This window comes from Eurosta solidaginis, chromosome 3, assembly GCF_040869045.1.
Source record: "Eurosta solidaginis isolate ZX-2024a chromosome 3, ASM4086904v1, whole genome shotgun sequence".
NCBI classification, from domain to species: domain Eukaryota; kingdom Metazoa; phylum Arthropoda; class Insecta; order Diptera; family Tephritidae; genus Eurosta; species Eurosta solidaginis.
The window spans coordinates 183,143,870-183,165,151 of record NC_090321.1 but is presented as its reverse complement, the minus strand read 5'-3'; the positions used below and the strand labels follow the sequence as shown (position 1 = coordinate 183,165,151).

The window sequence follows — 21,282 nt, the reverse complement described above, 5'->3', positions numbered from 1 at the left end:
ACATAGGCATAAATGAAGTAGAAATGAAGTAGGGAAAAGAAGGGGAGGGAGAAAGAGACGCAGAGGAAGGAGTGATAAGTGAAAAGGGATAAGGTAAAGCCGAGCGTAAGAGGTAAAAATTTCTTAAAAGTTATGGAGATAAACCTATTTTAGGTCAGAATAACGTCTGCGGGTCTGCTAGTCGTTTGAATAAAAATGGTTTTCGGTCACTTATTGTTAAACGTAATACGGGCCCTGGTAATTTCCAAGCGAAAAAAACTAAAAAGATAGCTATTTGCTTCGTAGTAAAATAAAAAGCTCTATTTTCTGAGGGATATAAAATACTAAAAAAAATAAACAAGAAAATAACTGTTACTTTCCAAACAAAATAAAAACCTCCAAAGACAACTATTATCTTCCAAGGGAAATATAAATCCAAAAAATAAATACTATGTTCGAAGCGAAATGAAAAAATCAAAAAATAACTACTGTTTTCGGAGGGAAATAAAGAGCATTGAAAATAACTATTGAATACAAAAGTTATCATTACTTTCGATTTTTATATTATAGCTCAAAAACAAAGGACACAATCCTTTTGTTAATAGTATGTGTAATAAAGAACTTAATGGAGTACTTTTTAGATAGATGACACTACTATTTCAGGATAATTTTTTGGTAAAAATTTTCAGTTGCGGCAAATATTGTTAGTTTTATTTTTTGAGGACCACCCTAAAGTAGGTACACTAAACTTGTAAAGTTATTCGTACATACATACATATATTTTTGAATGTCAAATTTGTAGGGCAATATATGTGGTGCGGCCGCCGTGATGTGGTGGTAGCATGCTCCGTCTACTACAACAAAGAACCGGGGTGCACGCCCCGGACAAAACAACATCATAAATTTAGAAACAAGTCTTCAATTAGAAAAAAGTGTTTCTAAGCCCGGTCGCCCTTCGGCCGTGATTTGCCTTCTCAATAAAAACTCATCTGCCTTGCAAATGCCGTTCGGAGTCGGCATAAAACAAGTAGGTCCCGTCTCGCCAATTTGTAGGAAAAGTTAACAGAATCACTAGAAAAACTCGAAGAAAAGCTCGGTCTGACATCTCTTCGGAGGTTTTCGCGCCTTGCATTTATTCGTTTATTTCTAAGAAAAAGTTAAAAGCATAGAGATGGAAGCAACTGTAAAATGGTACAAGTGAACTCAAACTTTATAAAATTGTCGTTGAAATATTTGTAGATACTCAGAAAATACTTTTACAAGATACTTAATATAAAGTTTAATGTTGTTTTGCTTGTGGTTTCTTGTTGGAAATTTGGCGAAAATGCTTAATGTGACTTCTATTTATGTGCGTGTGCAGTGGTTTGCTTGTGGGGTAAGGTGTGTGTGATCGACTTTTTAGCGGTTATTGCATAGTTTATTTAGATAAATATTAAAGGTAGTAAATTTTGTATGTGTGTTCTTGTGGGTGTTGTGCAATTACAATATTAAATATTTAAAAGATTAGCAAACTAGCAAAAAATCCAATTTTTAGGAAAATACGAATTTCGAGGTTTTTTCCCCAATGAATTCAATAAATGAAATACTTGTGCATAAGCTTTTGATAAATTTTAGCAAAAACTGGAAAAACTGACTTGCAAATTGAAACAAAAGGGATATTTCGAAAAAAGCGTAAGTTGCTTTACCGTCAGCGGGTTTTTCGATTTCTATGCGTATTTCGCATTGGCCTGGTATGATTGCGGAAAATGGTGGCTGAGTTAAGTCTGTAATATTTTTTTTTTTGTATAAATATATAATTAGTTTTTTAAACATATTTAAATATTAAGGGTTAAAACGTGTTTTTATAAAAATAATTATAAAATTTGAAAAAGTTTTAGTTTTAAAAAATATTTATTTACATTTTAAAAATATTTTTAAACATATTCAATTGTTTTCTGAAGATGATCTCAGATAAGATCGAAATATCGACCAAATAAAATTAGAAATACAAACATTTAAACTGTGTTTCAAATTTTTAAACTGCCTTGAGCTCATCAAAATTTAATAAATTATAATATTTATTTACATAATTTTTTTGTTGATTTAATGCAGCATTTAATAATTTTTGCCAGCCAAAATTTCAAATGCAATAATTTTTATAAACTGAAGTGAACTAGATCTTTTTTGTATTTTTTAAGAGTTCTTTTGGCACAAAAAGTTATGAAGCTGTATGGAAATTTTGGGAAAATAATGAGTTTCTTAATTATTGCTAATAAATAGCAAGCTTAGTATGAAAATATTTTTCTAGAAAACATGGCTAATGTTGCCAATTTTCATAAATTTGTTGCTAAGAAGCTCATAAATGAACACCTGATGGATTTTTATATTTGTCAAGATTAACAAATCTGTTATCTAGATATAAAAAAAAATTAAATTTTGTTTTTAAAAATTATTAATTTTTTTTATATTGCGCCCTGAAATTTTTAGTGGCTGTGAATATAATACTATTTCGGCTGTTAGTGTTTTTTTTTAACACCTTATCTCACGTCAAAATGTATTGAATTTAAGTTAAAAAAAAAATAATAAAATCTTTTTAAATACTTTTGTTCTAAGAGTTTGAAAACATCAAAATTTGCAACTAAATATAACTTGAATATTTTGATGCAATTTTTTTTACGTTTTTCATTTTTGGCTGAGAAAATTTCATATCTTTAATATCTATTCCCATTTTTGCTTTATTTTCAATTGATTTACAAATATTTGTTTCTAAATCAGTGGTTGCGCTTTCAAGGTCTCTTGTTCTACTACGCTGTTGTCAAAATACGAAGCAAATACACGGTAACGAGGAACACAGGGATTCATGGAGTTGATAACCTTACGCAACCCAATTGTCAACCTCACCCAACCGAGGGGAATACTGCTACAAATATGAATGTATAATATACATATTCATCAGGTGGTGCTCTGGCGACCTCAGGTTCCCCTCGGTAGAAAAGGGTGCGGGCGGGTTAGCCTAGAAGTTTCAATGTGGTCATTTTAAATCGTTTCCGATATGGTCGCGTTAGTACCCTAATGGTGCTTCTTACCGGAACGAACAGTATATACATTCGGCAAAGGTTAATACTCAATAAAACCTTCTTTATTGCTATAAAAGAAGAAGAAAGAACATTATATTAAACAAAGTAAATATTCGCCGCCACTGATCAAAAAATTTTTTTTTGACATTGATTTGTTGTGAAAATTTGTATAATTTGGCATCTTTTTGTTTTTTAACATTATAAGTTATTTGGGTTTTGTTAATTAACCAGAAAGTTATTATAAGTTATTATTAAAAAATAAAGTTCTAATAAAAAATTGGTATTTCTATTTACGAGTGCTTTATAATAAAAATTTTACTTCTATTAATATATGTGATCTGGAATCATGAAACGACCCTATTGTGCGAAAATACCGTTGTTCACTTTTTGAGTGATTCTTATAGGAAATTTAACTCTCTTTCCAATGGACCAACCCGCAGTTTTCTATCTTTCTTAGTTTTTTCACAAATCGCATTTAAAGCCAAATTGGACCACAAATATGATTTTTTGAAATATTTCGATCCATGCGCCACCGATCGGAGATTTTTTTCTTATTATTGCATTGTCATCGGATTCTGAACTATATTCCAAGTTTCAAGCTTGTAGCTTATCGGGAAGTTACTTAAATTTTAATTAAAAAATTCGTCCACAATGGCCGACCGCTACACAGAGTCAAGCTGTTTTCGCACAATAGGGTTTCATTATTCCAGGTCACATATATATTTTTTAAAATATATTTTCTTGCAAGTTTCTTTGTATGGCTATTTAGCATAATCTATTTAGATATAACAAATTATTCCTATATAATTGTTTCAAGTTTTTTTTTCTGCCAAAAAACGAAAACAGAAGGTATAGCGGAAGTGTGCCCCTAGATAGTAACCTATATCGGAGGTTATGTTTCAAAAACTACTCGATGAACAAACTCTATCCATACACTTTTCAGGACCGGCTTGCCCTTGGCCCTTCGGAAACTAAAATTGCTAGAGGGGTCAAATCAACGCGAGGAATATATTTTTCATTAAAAATGTTAAAGGACAAAAATATAAAACTATTTTTTTCAAGATCCCTGAGAGTTACAATGACGAAAAATATATGTGTTAGTCGCCTTAATGTCCGCTCTTCCTCAAGAAAGTACGGAAAAAATTGGTGCAACAGTTTGGAAAAAAATAAAATGTAATTTACCCGCAATAACTTTCCATTTTATTAAAGTAATTCTTTTCAAAACATTGGAAAACACTGTGGAGAGTGGAAATATGTATATGCATGGCGCGAATAGTCTTTTGTAAGTAAAAATTGAGACTTCGTATTTTTGCTTACGTGCGTAATATAAAAATGCCAGTTAGTTTCTAATTTAACAAATATTAGCTAATAATGTCGGACAAATGCAAAAATTGTAAAAGGTATCTTCGTAAGATTTCTGTTATGTTGCAAATAAGGACTTCTGCCATATTTGAATAAAACAGTCTCTAATGCGAAATGTACATCCCCTGTTGAATATTGTTCAAGCACTGAGGAAAACAATGTGAATATGGAGGATATTGATTGATACCAGTGGTGTCATTGAAATGGAATATAAACACCAAAGTAATGATAATTATATTGAAATTCCCTTTCAACGCGTTGCATCTACTCAAAAATATTGCATAACATGTCAAAAAGCCACTGGTATTACGTTTATAATACGAACACGATATATCCAAGGAGCAAGTAAAAGCTTTGAGTGGGTTTTCTTGGGAAAGTATATCAAACATAAGCTTTTTGCTTACGTCTGTTCGAAATGCAAGCACACATTCTGTAGCCCAAGCTTTATTTATATTTTTGTTAAAATTAAAGACCGGGAACACAAACCAAACAATATCTAGTATTTTTGGCTTAACTCCCCACCAACAAGTTTAAGAATACTTTTCTAAAGTTAATCAAGTTTTGAAAAAGATTATTATTTCGGATATAATGCAGTTACTCGACAGCAGCTTATATCGGAGACAAGCGAAACTGCAAAAGAAATTATTCAATATTGAAAGTAATCAGCTCATATTAAATAATTGTATGTACCATATATACGCCACCAAAAAAGTATCAATAACGATTACCATAGAAAATCGTACTCTGGTCAAAAAAGACCAATTTTTGTAAGCCATTCACAATATGCACCACAAATGCTTTGTCGTTAATTTTGATGGGCCCTATTGCGATACTCTAAACGATTTTTCAATAATGAAAATTTATACTGTTAATAAAACTTTTGGTACTGAAGACATTAATTAGTTTAGAGAAGCGTGTTTTATTCAACATATTTTTTTCGAGTGTTGCCCCAATTTTTTCTTCGTGCACTATCTATGAGCAAGACCGGACAATAAGGCGAATAACATATGTATATTTTTTTCGTAATTTTACTATAAGGATCGTGAAAAATATAGTTTTATGTTTTTGTTCTTTAACATTTTTAATGAGAAATATATATTCCTAAAATTAAAAAAAATTACGCACGAAAGTGAAAATACGAAGTATCAATTTTTACTTACAAAAGACTAGTGGCGCCATGAATATACTTATTTCCACTCTCCACAGCGTTTGCCAATGTTTTGAAATGAATTACTTTAATAAAATTGAAAGTTATTGCGGGTAAATTATATTTTATTTTTTTTTCAAACGGTACTTTCTGTGAGGAAGAGCGGACATTAAGGCGACTAACATATATTTTTTTCGTCATTGTAACTCTGAAAAATATATCCCTAAAATTAAAAAAAAATTGCGTAACATGTCTCGTTAAATGACCTAAAGCCACGCTTTGATTTAACCCCTCTATCAATTTTAGTTTCCGAGCTATAATTTTTTGAAAAAAGTTACTTATACGCATATTTTGCTTAATATCTAATATAGTTTGTTCATCGAGTAGTTTTTGGAACATAACCTCTGATATAGGTTACAATCTGGGGGCACACTCACCATATATTTTCCGCTACACCCTTCCTTTCATAATATTTTTAGGCTGCAATATATGAGTAATACAAAACCAATTATTTTATTATGTTGATTGATATTCGGTTTTAATTGAGAGAAAAGAAAACCAAAAACAAAGTAGAACGAAACGTATTAATACGCAGTTGCGAATGGGAATGTGAAAATTGACATAATGATTATTTTGCAAAATTTGATGGTGATGTTATTGTGGATTATAAAGCTTTTCTCTGGAGTATTGCTTTTATCCAATTATGAATCAAAATTGAAATGAAATGAAATCTACCATATTAGGCTGCGAAAAATGCGATTAAGTGCGCATTATAAATACGTTTTTTTCGGCAGCATTGAGTGTGCAAAAAAAAAAACACAGTAAATATGTATGTGTGTCCACATGCGTGTAAGTAATGAAAACTGCTCTAAACAGTTGTTGATAATTAAAATTTAGAGGGAACTGGTATAAATCACATAACATTAAGTCAAATAGAACAGATTGCCGGCGTGAAATAAAAAAATAAAAAAAGCAAATTAAAAATGAAGAAAGCAAAAAAAAAAAAATGTTTATTTTTATTCAAGATAGTGCTACGATTTGCTTGTAGAAATTACTGTGGAGTCGTCATTAGCACACATATAAATCCACTGAAAAGTTGTTGCGCCTCCACTTAAAAAGAAAGGATTACCCATTGATGACGTCCGCAAAAATAAGAGGTTCAAAGTACAATCCAGAGTGTAAACATCCAACTCATTTAACCAAGAAATTGTGAAAAGTCAAAAGCCTTCAAGACGGCTTTGTGAGAATATTTTGTATTGTATAGGTTAAGGTGGATGCACTGAATTGATCTACAATAAATATCAATATCTGCCTATAAAATAAGAGTTGTTATTATCCATGTCATCCATGTTATCATCATTCTTGATTTCTTATCGTCTTGTTATAGAATGGTTTCAGACTTGTCATCGATTTTGTATTGAAGTTTTATCGACAAATCGATGAGTGGTCATTTACAGAGCAATACCACGCCTTTAACAAATTTGCAACACTACGATAGCAAATCGATATCTATTCGATAATTTTTTGATAACAAACCGATAACCTTTTGTTTAAAAACCTATAAATCGATCAATTTTTGATAATACATCAATAACTTTCCGATAAGAAATCGAATTTTTTTTTATAATAAATGGACTACTTTTTGATAACTTTGGTAGGTTGTCGATAACTTTTTAGACCCTACGTGGTCCGACATGGATAACCAAAAAATCCGTTAATGTTTTAGAAGCAAATTTGGGAAACCTCATAAAGGAAGTTATATAAAGTGTGATCCTGGTATCACCTACCACCGATCGAATAATAATTTATCGCAATTGCAAATGTTCATAAATTTACCACATTATGTAGCTCAAATTGCTCTAGTTAAATTTCCCATAATTAAATTTGTTATAGAAGAAACTTAAAGGGTGAAAACTTGAATACAATACTTTGTCACATTTGAACGCCAGCTACTGACTATAAAATACTGACATATAAAATACTGAAATTTTTATGGCTTTGAGTGGATATGTCCTAGAAAACTGTAAAATAAATAAAAAGTATAATAAAATTTTGAAAATCAAAACAAAGGTAGCAGCAATGAAAATGCAATAAAATTCAGCAAATGTACAGCAGTGAACAGTAAAATAGTAGTGGCAAGTTTTACTGAATTTCGTTAATAAAATTCTTCTTTGTTTACTTTACTATATAAAGAAAAATATCCATGAATTTAGCAACGGAAACTATGCAACCAAATCTTAAAAACTATTTCGAAAGAAAGTTTAACGAAAATTTCCAACTTTTTATTGAAGTTCCTTGAGCTTTTTAAAGTATGCAGCTTTGTAGCCCATCAATTTTAGTCTAACAAAGTACAAGTTGTAGGTCTACAAAGTGGAGCTTACGTTTCGTTCTCGAACACAAGCGACAGTTTCGAGAGCCGAGATATCGAGAACTCGGCTTCTAGTGAGATTCTCGTATCTCGAAATACACGTAAATCTCACGAGCTTCTCGACATTCAATTTAATCGCTGCATTGACAGTATTCTATGCGTTGACAGTATCATATGAAGCCGAGACTTGCGGGAAATATATTATCGAAGAAGTTTGAGAAATCGTAAGCTCTACTCCAAAATGTGTTTCCTCCATTCGAACTGTGAAACTTTTTTATATGAAAGAAAATCTGAAATACACTTCTGGAAAAAATGTCAAAAACTAATGCGAACTTTTAGAATGTCCTGCTAATTTACTGTACGTTTAGTTTAAAAATAAAACTTGAACAAGTATTTTTACAGATGAAGGTCATTGTTGTGCGAAACGTACTAAACTTAAAAAACTAATTAAAATTGTGACGAATGCATGACCAGTTGACCGGATAAGGGGACACAAACACATTGACAACAACGCATATATGCAATGTAAACATAAAAATTTGACATCAAAGCCAAAGTCACATATGAATTAAAATAAAAGGAATGTATTTATAAGTTCATAAATCGATGGTGAGGGCGAAGCTGAATTTAGAGGAGCGAAGCGTCTTTCTAGTGTATTTAAGCGATTTTTATTATCATATTTTTGTTAACCCTTCGTAGAGGTTAAGAGCAGCTATGCAACATTTTAATGGATGATTGAGCTAAACTTATGCATTGAAAATATGTCAGAGCAAATCTACATATAAACATCATTTGATTACCTAACCATCAACATACCTGTATATGAAATGAAATGAAAATAAAGAAAAGCTAAATTTATTAAGGAAAATTAAAAATGATTGATCAATTCCAAATGAATAGTTAATAAAATCGGAAAAACAGGGAACAAAACACATAATTTGATATATAAAGCACCGACATAACCTAATTGCACACAGTCTAGAGGAAAATTAAGCAAAAAAACAAAAAAAAAAAAAAATACATATACCTCTAAATGCTACCTAATAAGCAGTGATATTAAAAAGCAACAACATATATGTGGGATTGAAAAACACCAATTCGTTTGAGGGAGAGAGGTTTCGAAAGAGAGTTCGAAGGTCTAAATTTTTTTGATCATTTGTTGTCAGTTTTTTCATATATCTAATGATAATCAGAATTACTTGAAACTGAATTTTCGATTACTTACCAATACTTGTATCGTAGGCGTGCAAATACTCTGAGGTCATAAATTGTGAGACCAATGAACTTTTACCCACTGCCGGACCACCGAGCATAAGAACTCTGTAAGGGAAGATAAGAAAGTTTTAAAGCCGAGTTTGTATAAAAAAATTTTAATATTTTTTCGGTCTTTTAGTTATAATAATAATTTCGCACTTTATACATCCCAGTAGGTTTATGTCGAGATTCCACTTCAATTAGCGGTGTCCTACTTTATATTACTCCTGAAAGTTCGGGAACCTGAAATTTGAGGCTGCCTTCCAATGGCATCTTCTAAGACAGAATAACTGTTTCCGAGAAAGTATTCATGGTTAAAATTTACTCGGATCTACACTCTAACCACTACTATGGGGCCATTTAGTCCATAGTAACTTAACCTAATGATTACCATGATGCAGTGACTGCACTTTTATATATTTTTTATAACTTTTTTCCATTCGATTATGAAGCGAATAGAGGAGATGCTATAGCACAAAGTATTTGTCGCGCCGATTCGCTTAGGAATTTAGGAGGCTCTAGCTGAGTTCATCAACAGAATTTTTTGTAAAACAGTGGGGGGAGCCCAAAATCGAGAGACAAATGTGCAAGCGCACGTCACAGAGGGTTGTGGTGTCTCCTCTACTCTGAGTTGTGGTAGTAAACCAGCTTCTAGTAGAGTTAAAAGCCAGTGACGGTAGGTGTTTTGCAAGTGCATATGAACACAATAACAAGATGAGCTAATATAAGGCTTACAATTCTGGTTCAATTAAACTATTTCTTCGTTCTAAAAGATATTTAACGCCTTCTTTTAAGACTCAATCGATTGAGAGATTACGGTTGCTATTTTCGGATAGATGAACATTACCAATAATTTTAATAAGCTATTGACTTTGTTTAGCAGGATAGTATGTAGAGAATTGTTCCGTGTAAACTTTACTGGGGAAAATGAACGGTTGGAGGCAGTGGGCTGATTGAACTGGTTCACAGATGGTTCGAAGTTGAACGGGAAAGTGGGTGGTGAGTTTTCTACCCAATTACTATACTATAATTCAAGCTAAAGTGCAGTGTTACTACGGTTAGGGATTTTGACCTCTACCAGGATGGCTAAGCCGCTATTAAAACCCCTAGTTAAATTTTGGTAAAATCGAATTTGGTTTAGGAGTGCCTGATCGAAGATGAGTCGCGTTGAAATATCTTAGGATAACGATCACCTGAGCAGCGGAACATAGCAGTTTCCATATCATGGCATGGGTACAACTGAAACGATTGCAGATGACGGAAGAAAGTGCATGACATGCAGTCTACCGAAATTATTGCGTTCACCAAGGCTCATCTATTAAGGATAGCTTGGGATTTAAATTGTCACTGTCCAAGGAGATTTCAAGCAGTTGCAGAAAAAGAGAAGTCAGGCATTATTTGCTACTGTTCACATTTTTGATTCTAAAGCCCTTTTCCTTCAAAGCCCCATTGATTCCTTGCGGCAAGCACCCTGGCCGTTGCATGAGGAAATGATTGAAAAAAATTTAGTCAACTGAAATGCTAATAAATATAGCTGAGGTATTTAAATATAAGCTGTGTTATTTTCAAAAAAACTAAAATTACTATGATCAAATTTATTTATACCCATTAAGATAAATCTCCATAATCTAAGTCAATTCCTTTTCAATAAATCAAAAATTATCTAACTAAATTTATAAACACTCAAACTGGCTTAAGGGCCACACTTATTACATATTTTAATAATACAAAAAAACTTACCTATAAGGGCCACTGCCTGGATTTGATGTGCTGCTTTCACGGCTTGATGCCAAACTACAGGTGGCGGATGTGCGCGCCGAAGTTGGTGCTGGTAGTTGTTGGGCGGCAGTCAAGTGCTCCGTGCTGTGCAAAAAAAGTAAAAAATAAAATTTTGAAAAACCTTGAGCGTCACAAAGCCAAAAACAAAAGACACGCAGACAACCCAATTAATTGTCAATTTTCTGTAGTGCGTGTGCTGAAGTCGCCAGCAAAGTCCTTCACAGGTAGACAATGCACGTGCGGAAGTTGTAAGCATGCACAGCATAGCAGCTAAGCCCCTCACATTCTGTTGTCTGGTTGTTTATTTCTTCTTCTCATAATTTGCATGTAAATTGCTTACTCACCTTGAATTCGAGCTAGCCACGCTGTTGTTGGAACGACTGCGTCGACTTTTTAGTGAATCGCCACGATTCACCACACCTTTGCCGGTGATGGAAAAATGTCTCAGTCTATAGTACTCTTCCTCGACGCCGGTATTCGGCATTGAAGCAACACTGTGAAGTTGAAAAAAAAATGAAAAATGAAATAAACTCATCAACGTTTGTAAGACATTAGCATGACAGTAAAATGCTAAATATGTAAATTTTTTTTTAATGGACATGAGGAAACAAAATGTTTGTGAGCGAGTCATTCTTTGCCAATTCAACTACTTTTGTATGAACGATTTATATGGTTTTTAAGAAAAAAGCGTTTCTCCTTAATTACTAATCATTTGAATTATTTTTTGGCCAAAAGGGACATTGTTGTTGTATTTGATTTACTATTTAAGTTCGGTTTAGGTTGCTATGCTGGTTTCGATAAAGATTTTAATGTCGTGTCATACTTTGATTTTGGCTCCGGTTTTGACTTTTGTGCCAATTGAAGTATCAAATCCGAGTATTGTTTCTGGTTCGGCTGTTTTTGGTCCCTTTTTCGTATCTGCGTTAGGTCATGGCTTACTTTATTCTTTGGGTTCTGATTTGAGTCAGATTTCGTTTCGGATCCGATTTTGGTTTTAGTTCGATTCTATTCAAACTCCGCTTATACCCGGTTTTGCTGTTCAGATTTCAATTAAGATTTCTTTTTTGGTTTCGGTTGGGTTTCGGCTTTGGTTCCGGTTCCGGTTTCGGTTTCGGTTATGGTTTCGGTTCTGGTTTTGGTTTCGGTATGGTTTAGATTGCGATTTCTGTGCCGGACTCATACCTTATTTGGCTGCGCCTTCAGGTCCAAATGTGGTTTCATACTCGTTTTGCTTGCAGTCTATGTTTCAGTTTTAGCCGGCTTTCAATATCAGTATTCGTTCCAGTTTTTGGTCCAAGTTGTAGTAGTTATAGTTTAAACCCAAATTCGGTTCGATTTCGGTCCAGTTTTGCTTCTTTGTTCGGTTGATCCGGTTTGGTTCCGGTTTCGGTCGGGTTCCCATGATATCGGCCTGCTACTTGCTCCGGTTCCAGTTTTTGGGAGAAAAGATATTTACACAAGAAAAATTTGAAGAAATCATAAAAAAGATGTTTAATTGACACATAATGACTCATTCACATCATACTAAATATTTCCTTGAATGCCATTAGTTCCTCCCATGTCGATGTTAAATATTTACAAACATATTTACATTTAAACATTAATTTGTCTTTTCTCCTATTTTGACTTACCGTGAACGTTGTTGTGGCAAGCAAAGTTGATTGGGACGTCCTGATGCACGACTGCCTGGCGTTTTGACCGATTGTGAACGGCTATGATGTGGTGAACCATAACTGTAAAGATCAACAGATAAAAATAATAAAAGATTAATTTTTTTGTTGTAAAATGAACTGAGATGTTCTAAATGCGTTTGTTGTTATCTTCAATTACTTGTTTCTTATGGCGTTGTTACATTCAGGATGAGAGTTCATTTAAATTGTTACGTCGAAAGAAAACAATGAAAGGAGTGCTGCTAAAATTGTTGCTCTTTGCTTTTGTTATGGTTACTTAAGTTGTGAAGAATTTCAGCATTTGTGGTTTTATTCAAGCAATTAATTTTGTCTGATGAGACAGTGGTTTACATTTATTTGTATATATTTAGTTACGTTATAAAAGTGACTCATGAGTTTTCCAAATCAATGGACTGAAAGCAGTAAATACTGTGTCCTTAAACATTGGAATGGTCTTGCAAATTTTCATGTTAAGAATTTACAATCATCATTGAAAAAATGTACCTAAAGAAAAACTGAAAAGGTGCAGCGTATTTAATAGACACACTTTTTGGGGCTTTTCCCAATGTAGATAAACTGCTTATGCAAGGTAGGCCCGGTCGTTGGTCAGGCTTCGTGACCTTCTTACCCGTTTCGACTTTATCCCTGAAAGGACGGACTATTGTGTGCCTATAACTGCTCCCTGTGCAACCTTCAAGGAGACTCATCTGGGACAGGGAAGAACTTAACTTGATCACGAAAGGTTAGAGATATTACAGGCAACTGTCAAGCTGGTATCTTAGCCCGCTTCGGTACAGTTGAACCGGATGAAGATGCCTGTAGTGTTTTCGGAACTCCGCTGGTCACCTGTGGTCTGCTACTGCATAGATGGACCTCGAGTCAGGTCAGCAGACATTGTGTCGACACCACCTATTGTAGGGTAGCAAGATCCTTCTAGCTGGAAGTGGATGACGAAAATCAGTGAGATCTGTCAAAATGATTAGGTATACTAAGGCTAATCAATCAATGGCAATAAGGGCTTCGACGTGACACTGTCCAATGGGAACTCATGCGGTAAGTCTCTATATACTGGAAACCTCATACTGCTGCAGCTGTATGAAGGATGATGGGATGGAATCATAGAGCCACTTTAAGTTTGATTGCCCAGCTTTTGCCAATACTAGGCGAAAGTTTTTCAGTAGCGACTACTTGAATCTCCGAAGGATTTATCTGAGGTTGAGATCGGTCTCATTCGAAATTTTGTCGTTGCTACAAAACGATTCTCTAAGTAGTTATAGCTTATGTCACCCTTATTTTATGTGGTATCAAAACGGGCCTTCATGTTGTCCGAGTGAGCTTCCCCTACCAAGGCCAGTATAAGTCTCAATATACTGGAAACCTCATACTGCTGCAGCTGTATGGAGGATGAGGGGATGGAATCATAGAGCCACTATAAGCTTGATTGCCCAGCTTTTGCCAGTACTAGGCAAACGTTTTTCGGTCGCGACTACTTGAATCTCCGGATGATTTATCCAAGGTTGAGATCAGTCTCATTCGAAATTTTATCGTTGCTACAAAACGATTCTCTAAGTAGTTATAGTTTATGTCACCCTTATTTTATGTGTTATCAAAACGGACCTTCATGTTGTTCGAGTGAGCTTCCCCTACCAAGGCAGCTACTACCTAACCTAACCAAAGGCAAAATAAACGTCTCCTTTATAGTTTTGTTTCGAGTAAGTTTTTTTACGATGGCTATTAATTTTTGAATAAGTTTTATAAATATCCCGTAGATAGAGCATTTTCTCCTTAAATATTTCGATTGTTTCGACGCCAGCGGAACTTTATGCCCCACGATTCGTATTTTCATTAGTTTAAGAGCAACGTTTCGTATAATAATTATCATTAAATTCGTACTCTCGATTCTTTCCACTAAGCAAAATCTTGTTGCCCTATTCTATATATAAGCTTTGAACCATCTCATTTAGATCTCACTAAAAAATCGCAAGATTACACACTAAAAAATTGTTCGAATATATACATTGGGGTGGGTCGATTTGTATGGACGAAAGTTAACCGATATCGCGCCATCGATTTTTCGATAGGATTTGGGCTCAGGAGAAAAAGTTCTACTACGCATACCCAAACAAATTTTTTTGACTTTTTTTCGACTTTGATTTTTAAGGTTTTTTCATGACCTACTAAAAAAATTTTCATATTGTGACGAAAATTAGCAACACAAAGGGATACTATCATCTCTAAGCCGATGGTAAGCAGTGACTTGTATGCACATCATTAAATCAATCAATATGTCTACCCATATGTCCATACGAGCAGCGGAGAAGAGACGCACAAACACATGCATATATCTTATCTGAGATGCTCACCAAAGAAGGCAATAATTTGTGCAAGTATTACTCACGTATACACGCTCTTATGAGAAGCTATAAATTTAGTTGTGGCTCGTGATTTTGTTGCTGATAACTAACTAGTAAATTCTAGAATAGAAAAGCCTAGAAGTATGCAACGAGCAAACCAGACAGTATAAAAGGCAGCAACATCTACGAGAATCAGTTTGATTTAAGACGCTATCTGGCGAGCAATAGAAGTGCTATTGTGAAGTACTTTAATAAAGGCCATTTTGCATTATTGAATAGTGGAGTTATTTATTCAACAGTTTGGTGATTCGAACGTTAGCAGAAGGTTGCAAATAAGAGGAATTGCACTAAACTAGTTACAATATGTTGTTACAATACAATACGCTGTCCGACCCAAAAATGTGCGCTAAAAACGTTGTCGATAACAGTTTTTTGAAAAGAAAAAATACATAAATATATATTTTTTTTTAAACTGTTATCGCCAACGTTTTTAGCGGACATATTTGGGTCGGACAGCGTATTGTATTGTAACAACATATTGTAACTAGTTTAGTGCAATTCCTCTTATTTGCAACCTTCTGCTAACGTTCGAATCACCAAACTGTTGAATAAATAACTCCACTATTCAATAATGCAAAATGGCCTTTATTAAAGTACTTCACAATAGCACTTCTATTGCTCGCCAGATAGCGTCTTAAATCAAACTGATTCTCGTAGATGTTGCTGCCTTTTATACTGTCTGGTTTGCTCGTTGCATACTTCTAGGCTTTTCTATTCTAGAATTTACTAGTTAGTTATCAGCAACAAAATCACGAGCCACAACTAAATTCATTCATAAATTCCAGAGGACAACAAGGACATGGCAAATTTCAGTGAATTGAAGATCCAGCAACTGAAGAAGGAGTTGGAGAGCCGTGGATTGAATACAAGCGGCATTAAACTCGAACTTCAGGCACGGCTACGAGAGGCAATGGAAGCAGAAGGAATTGATGTGGACGAGTATGTCTTTTATACTGATGGGGACGAGACAACAACAAAAATTGAAGAGAAAAACGAAACATCGCAGACAGTTACGAGCACAGACTTGAACATGATTTTGGCTGCAATAGCTGCTCAAACATCGAAAATGTCATCTCAACTAGAAGAACAGGAAGCGTATATATCATCTCAACTAGAAGAACAGAAAACGTATATGTCATCACAGATGGAATCCCAAGAGACACGAATAACATCGAAGACTGAAGCACAAGAAACGCGTATGTCAGAAATGTCGATACAGATTACATCCAAGATGGCATTCCAACTGGAATCGCAGGAGACACGCATAACATCCAAGATGGAAGAACAAGAGGAGCGCTTATCATTGGCACAAATGTCTTCACAGTTAGAAGCACAGGAAGCAAGGGTAACATCAAAGCTGGAAGGATGCAAAAATCGCTCAATTTCAGGCAGAAGTTGATGATTTGAAGGGTCGTATGGAGCAGTTACAATAAATCGCCCAGCTGTTTCAGCGAGTAATCCAAAGGTAAAAACACCATCCTTTGACGGGTCTGTTCCTTGCCAGGTCTTTAAGTTACAGTTTGAGAAGACCGCAACAGTGAACAACTGGAATGCTGAAGATAAAGTTGCTGCACTCTTCGTAGCATTGAAAGGATCAGCTGCCGAAATCTTACAGACTATTCCAGAGTACGAACGGAACAGCTATGAAGCATTGATGGCCGCTGTCGAGAGACGTTATGGAAGCGAGCATAGAAAAAAGATATTCCAAATTGAGTTGCAAAACCTTCACCAAAGAACGAATGAGCAGGAGTTTGCCTCGGATGTTGAAAGGTTGGCACATTTGGCAAATGCGGACGCACCCGTGGAATACACTGAAAGGGTAAAAATCCAGAGCTTCATAAATAGCATACGAGACGTCGAAATAAAGCGAGCTACATACGCAAGTCCAAAGCAAACATTTGCTGAAACGGTTTCTTATGCACTGACTCAGGAAACAGCGTCACTTTTGAGTAAGCCATTTTTCAAAGCACGCCGTGTGGAAGTAGAAAGGCCAGAGTGGGTAGACGCAATATTGGAGGCGCTGAAAGGATCGCAAAAGCAAATTGAAAGAGTTGTTAAATGCTTCAAATGCGGGAAGCCCGGTCACATTGCACGTCATTGCGTTCTTGGTCCTAATAGTTCCAACAATGTGGGTGGCCGTAAACACAAAGCTGATGGAAATCAGCAAGAGAGTGTCCGATGTAAAGAACGGAAACTTGCCCCAGCTATTGAATGTCCTGTGATATCTGTGTCGCAAATTGGAAGGAAATCAAGCAGTCTTACCGTCAGAGGGAATGTAGATGGCAAGGAGCGTGTACTGACTGTAGATACGGGCGCATCTCATACCTTAATCCGATCTGACTTGGTCAACAGGAGAGTAAAACCGTTACCTGGAGCAAGGTTGCGTACGGTCACAGGCGAGTATAACCAAATCCAGGGGGAAGTGATATGTGAAGTCTTGATTGGAAAGGTAACGGTTCTACACAAATTCGTTGTGGCGAAGATCGTTGAGGAAGTCATATTGGGAGTGGACTTCTTGGTTGACCATGACATCAAGATCGATATGCAGAGAAGAGTGATGCGTTATGAGAACCAGGATATACCACTTAACTTCAAGTTGGAGAAAGGGTTCAGTAGTAATTGAGTAATGGTGGAGAAGACTCGACAAAGGCCACGAAAGTCAAAAGAAAAGGTTGATGGATCGAATGGGCCAAATAAAGCGAAATTAAAAATACCTGCGAGAAAAAGACCGGCGTCGACAAACCCTAATGGACGCACAAAAACGACTGAAATAATTTTTCAGAAAGAATGCAAGGGTGGTTTCAAGCCAGCGCGGACTACTCTTGTGAAACATCCAGACGATAATGATGATGCAAAGTCAATCCGTCAAGTGCAAGCTCTGCGAAGAAGTTCATTGGCCAAACAACAGAGTGCGAGGGAACGATCAAGAATAATGAGTAGTAAGATGAAACGCAGGTACAATGAGAACAAAAATTCGGAAGGTTTCTTGGAGGGAGATTTGGTACTGTTAAACAACCCTCACCGGCGGAAAGAGGTTCCAGCCAAATTTCGGTGCAGTTGGGAAGGCCCGTACAAAGTTGTGAAGAAGATCAGTGATACCATCTACCGCATACAAACCACTGGGAAACCACGGATTAGAAGAGTGGTACATTTGGAGATGCTAGCGGCGTTTAGATCGGGAGATTTGTCTGATCGGGACGATCAGACTTAGGTGGAGGGCAGTGTTACGAATATTAGCAAAACTAAGGGGTGCTGCTATCTCTAAGCCGATGTCAATCATTATGTATCTACATAAACGAAACAATAATTGGGTCTACACATATGTACTATGTACGTATACGAGCAGCTGAGAAGCAAGGCACAACTACATGCATATATCTGAGATATTCCTGAAAGTATGCAATGAGAGAAGCTATAAAATGGTACAATTGTAGTTACAGCTGAGAAGTTTGAGAGCTGATGGCAAATAGTAGATTCTGGAAATGGAAGCGCCTAGAAGATGCGAACGTTGAAATCAGAGAGTATAAAAGGCAGCAATTGTAGAGGCGCTGAAATTCAGTTTGATTTGAGCTATCAACCAGTTTCGATTAAGACGCTATCTAGCGAGCCATAGCAGTATTATTTTGAAAGTCAGTTTCATTTAAGCTATCAGTTTGGTTATTAAGCCAGCTAGTTGCAAAGTATAAGTGTTATTGTGAAGTACTTTAATAGAGGCCATTTTTCCATTATTCAATATTGGACTTATTTATTCAACAGTTTAGTGATACGAACTTAGCAAAAGGGCAAATAAGAGGATTTGCAAGTAAAATCGTTACAATATATATACACCCAGTACCACCAAATTGACTTATATGATGAAATTCTCAATAATAGTTGTCAAATCATCAGTATGTATCATCTGCCTAAATTTAAATAGTCCAACATGAACCTTTGAGCAGTTAAGACTAAAAAAAAACTTTATTTTTATCGGTTATAGCTCGACAAGTTTAGCGAATATGGAGAAAATCTATTGCTTGTGAATTTTGTATACCAAACTAAGCCAAAAAATTGGTTCAAAAACTTTATTTAATGTCTATCCAGTGTATTAGCTCGTTTACTTAATTTCAAATTTTGTTAAGAAGGTATTTCCCTTCGGTGTTGCTTCACTCTGCTACTTTTTTTAAGAACTCGAATCACAATTGTGGATAGATAGTGTCATCCATAAAACGTGAGCATTTGCTTAAAATTTACGATTTAAGTAAAATATGGCTGGCTACAGAAACAAAAAGAAATCGAGTAAATCAGCCCAAGGAAGTGTAAATTTTCTTTGTGTAATACAATTTTTTCTAAGAAATATAAATCCTTACACCACAAATAAAAATTCCTGATGCCTTTTACAAAGTCATTGAGCTCGCCCTTCGCTAACAACAATTCTGTATATGCTTTGAATAGGTCAACATTTGATTCACAATTTTCAAAAAAACTTAAAAGAGCCTAAATTTGTGTTTTGAATATGCTGGTGAAAAAAATTTCCTGGTGTGTGTCAGGGATGATAAATGGATTTTTTCATTTTGTACCAAACGAGGAAAAAGAAATGTACCAAATCATCCAAAAATGTACCAAAAGTTTTCGGATGCGAATTTGAACCAAGCTAGAGTTATATCCTGTTTTTTATCCATGAACATAACAGTTTTTCGTCAGGAAACTCTTTGAGTTCTTTAAACACCTTAGTTGACAAAAAGATTTTATAGGTATCTATATTATGACAACTACTGTTAGCTGATTTCATCTAGTCTTTAGTTTTTATTAAATTCGAAACTGTGTTTATTTGAAGTAAAATGAAGTATAGTTTTAATTAAATTTTGTATAGAAAATATCCTTTCTACGTTTGTGGATGAATGGGGAATCGACAACACGCCTATAAATATTGGAAAACATTTGCACGTTTAATTCATTTTTAACTGATCTTAATTCTGCCCAAAAGCTGCATTTATTTAAATTTTTAAATTTTTTAAGGCTCTCATTCTCTGCTAAAGCTCTAAATTCGGAATTAATTTTCTCTATTTTATCAAATTCAGATTTCGGTAACAAGTCCATAACTAAAGGCACAATACTATTTGTTTCGCCGCTTAAAATACTTTCTGGTGAAAGCTTTGCAGCCCACAACAAAGTTTTATCATTTAAATTTACTTTCTTTAATAAAGTATTACATTTGTATATAAAATTGTTTAGCAAAGCTCTTAAATATGTGCACGTCATCATCTTCGAAAAGGTTGTTTGATAGCATAATATCCACATTAACACCGCAGTAAACTTCATCTGGGGTTAAGTGATTTTCGTCTGAATCAATATTTAACATCCAAATAGGACTAGAGTCTAAATAAGATTTTAACACAAATATCTTCAGACTGCATTTCTATATTCACATTATTTATTTCATTTAAAATATAAGAAAGAAATGTAAATTAAATATATAAATTGGACTTTGAAAAATTTCAGATATAATATTAATATTTTGATTACTACTTTTATTTTCAAATACGTAAATATTTAGATAATACTTGAGGGTGTCCCATTGCTAAAGAATTCTATCTATGACTGCTTGTCTAGAAAGCCCCCTTGTGGGGGCGTACTTTAGTATAACATGCATTTCTGTACCGAAATGTTCTTGAAAACTCTGAAAGTCTGCCCTTCTAACGGGAGTTTATCCAAAAATGATAGTTTACGTCTTTTAAAAATTTATCAGTTTTGTTGGGAGATACATTACAAGCGGCCATTGAAACTAAATTTAAAATGTGACAAAGACATCCATTAACACGCAAATTTGGAACAACTCAGCCTTGCTTGCACTCCGCTTTTTGATCCCATCATAACCGAGCAATTATCGGCAGTGAAACCAATCATTTTTTCAAGTGGTATTGAATGGTCTTTCAAACATTTAATAATGGCATTAAAAATACCCTCCGTGCCACTATCGGTCAAAGGTATCAAATCTAATCATCAATGCACTTTTTATCAAAAATTCGAATCGAAACTGCCAAATTTTTTGATATACATACATATATCAGTCGTTTCATCTATTATTATTATTGGCGGCCGCCGTGGTGTGACGGTAGCGTACTCTGCCTACCACACCGATGACTCTGGGTTCACACCCCGGGCAAAGCAACATCAAAATTTTAGAAACAAGCTTTCTAAGCGGGGTCGCCCCTCGGCAGTGTTCGGCAAGCACTCCGAGTGTATTTCTGCTATGAAATGATCTCAGTGAAAACTC

The 21,282-nt window shown here is 34.9% G+C and overlaps 1 protein-coding gene across 3 annotated transcripts in view; it reads right to left on the bottom strand.

The window, feature by feature from the left end:
- Positions 1-21,282, bottom strand: part of Rgk1 (Rad, Gem/Kir family member 1) — a 244,473-nt gene that overhangs the window by 42,278 nt on the left and 180,913 nt on the right. For all 3 annotated transcript variants that reach the window (XM_067774183.1, XM_067774182.1, XM_067774184.1), the window contains 4 exons: positions 12,577-12,678; positions 11,290-11,439; positions 10,907-11,029; positions 9,138-9,232 (listed from right to left, as the gene is read on the bottom strand). In XM_067774183.1, coding sequence (XP_067630284.1) covers positions 9,138-9,232; positions 10,907-11,029; positions 11,290-11,439; positions 12,577-12,678 — 470 coding nt within the window. The remainder of the gene's footprint in view (positions 1-9,137; positions 9,233-10,906; positions 11,030-11,289; positions 11,440-12,576; positions 12,679-21,282) is intronic.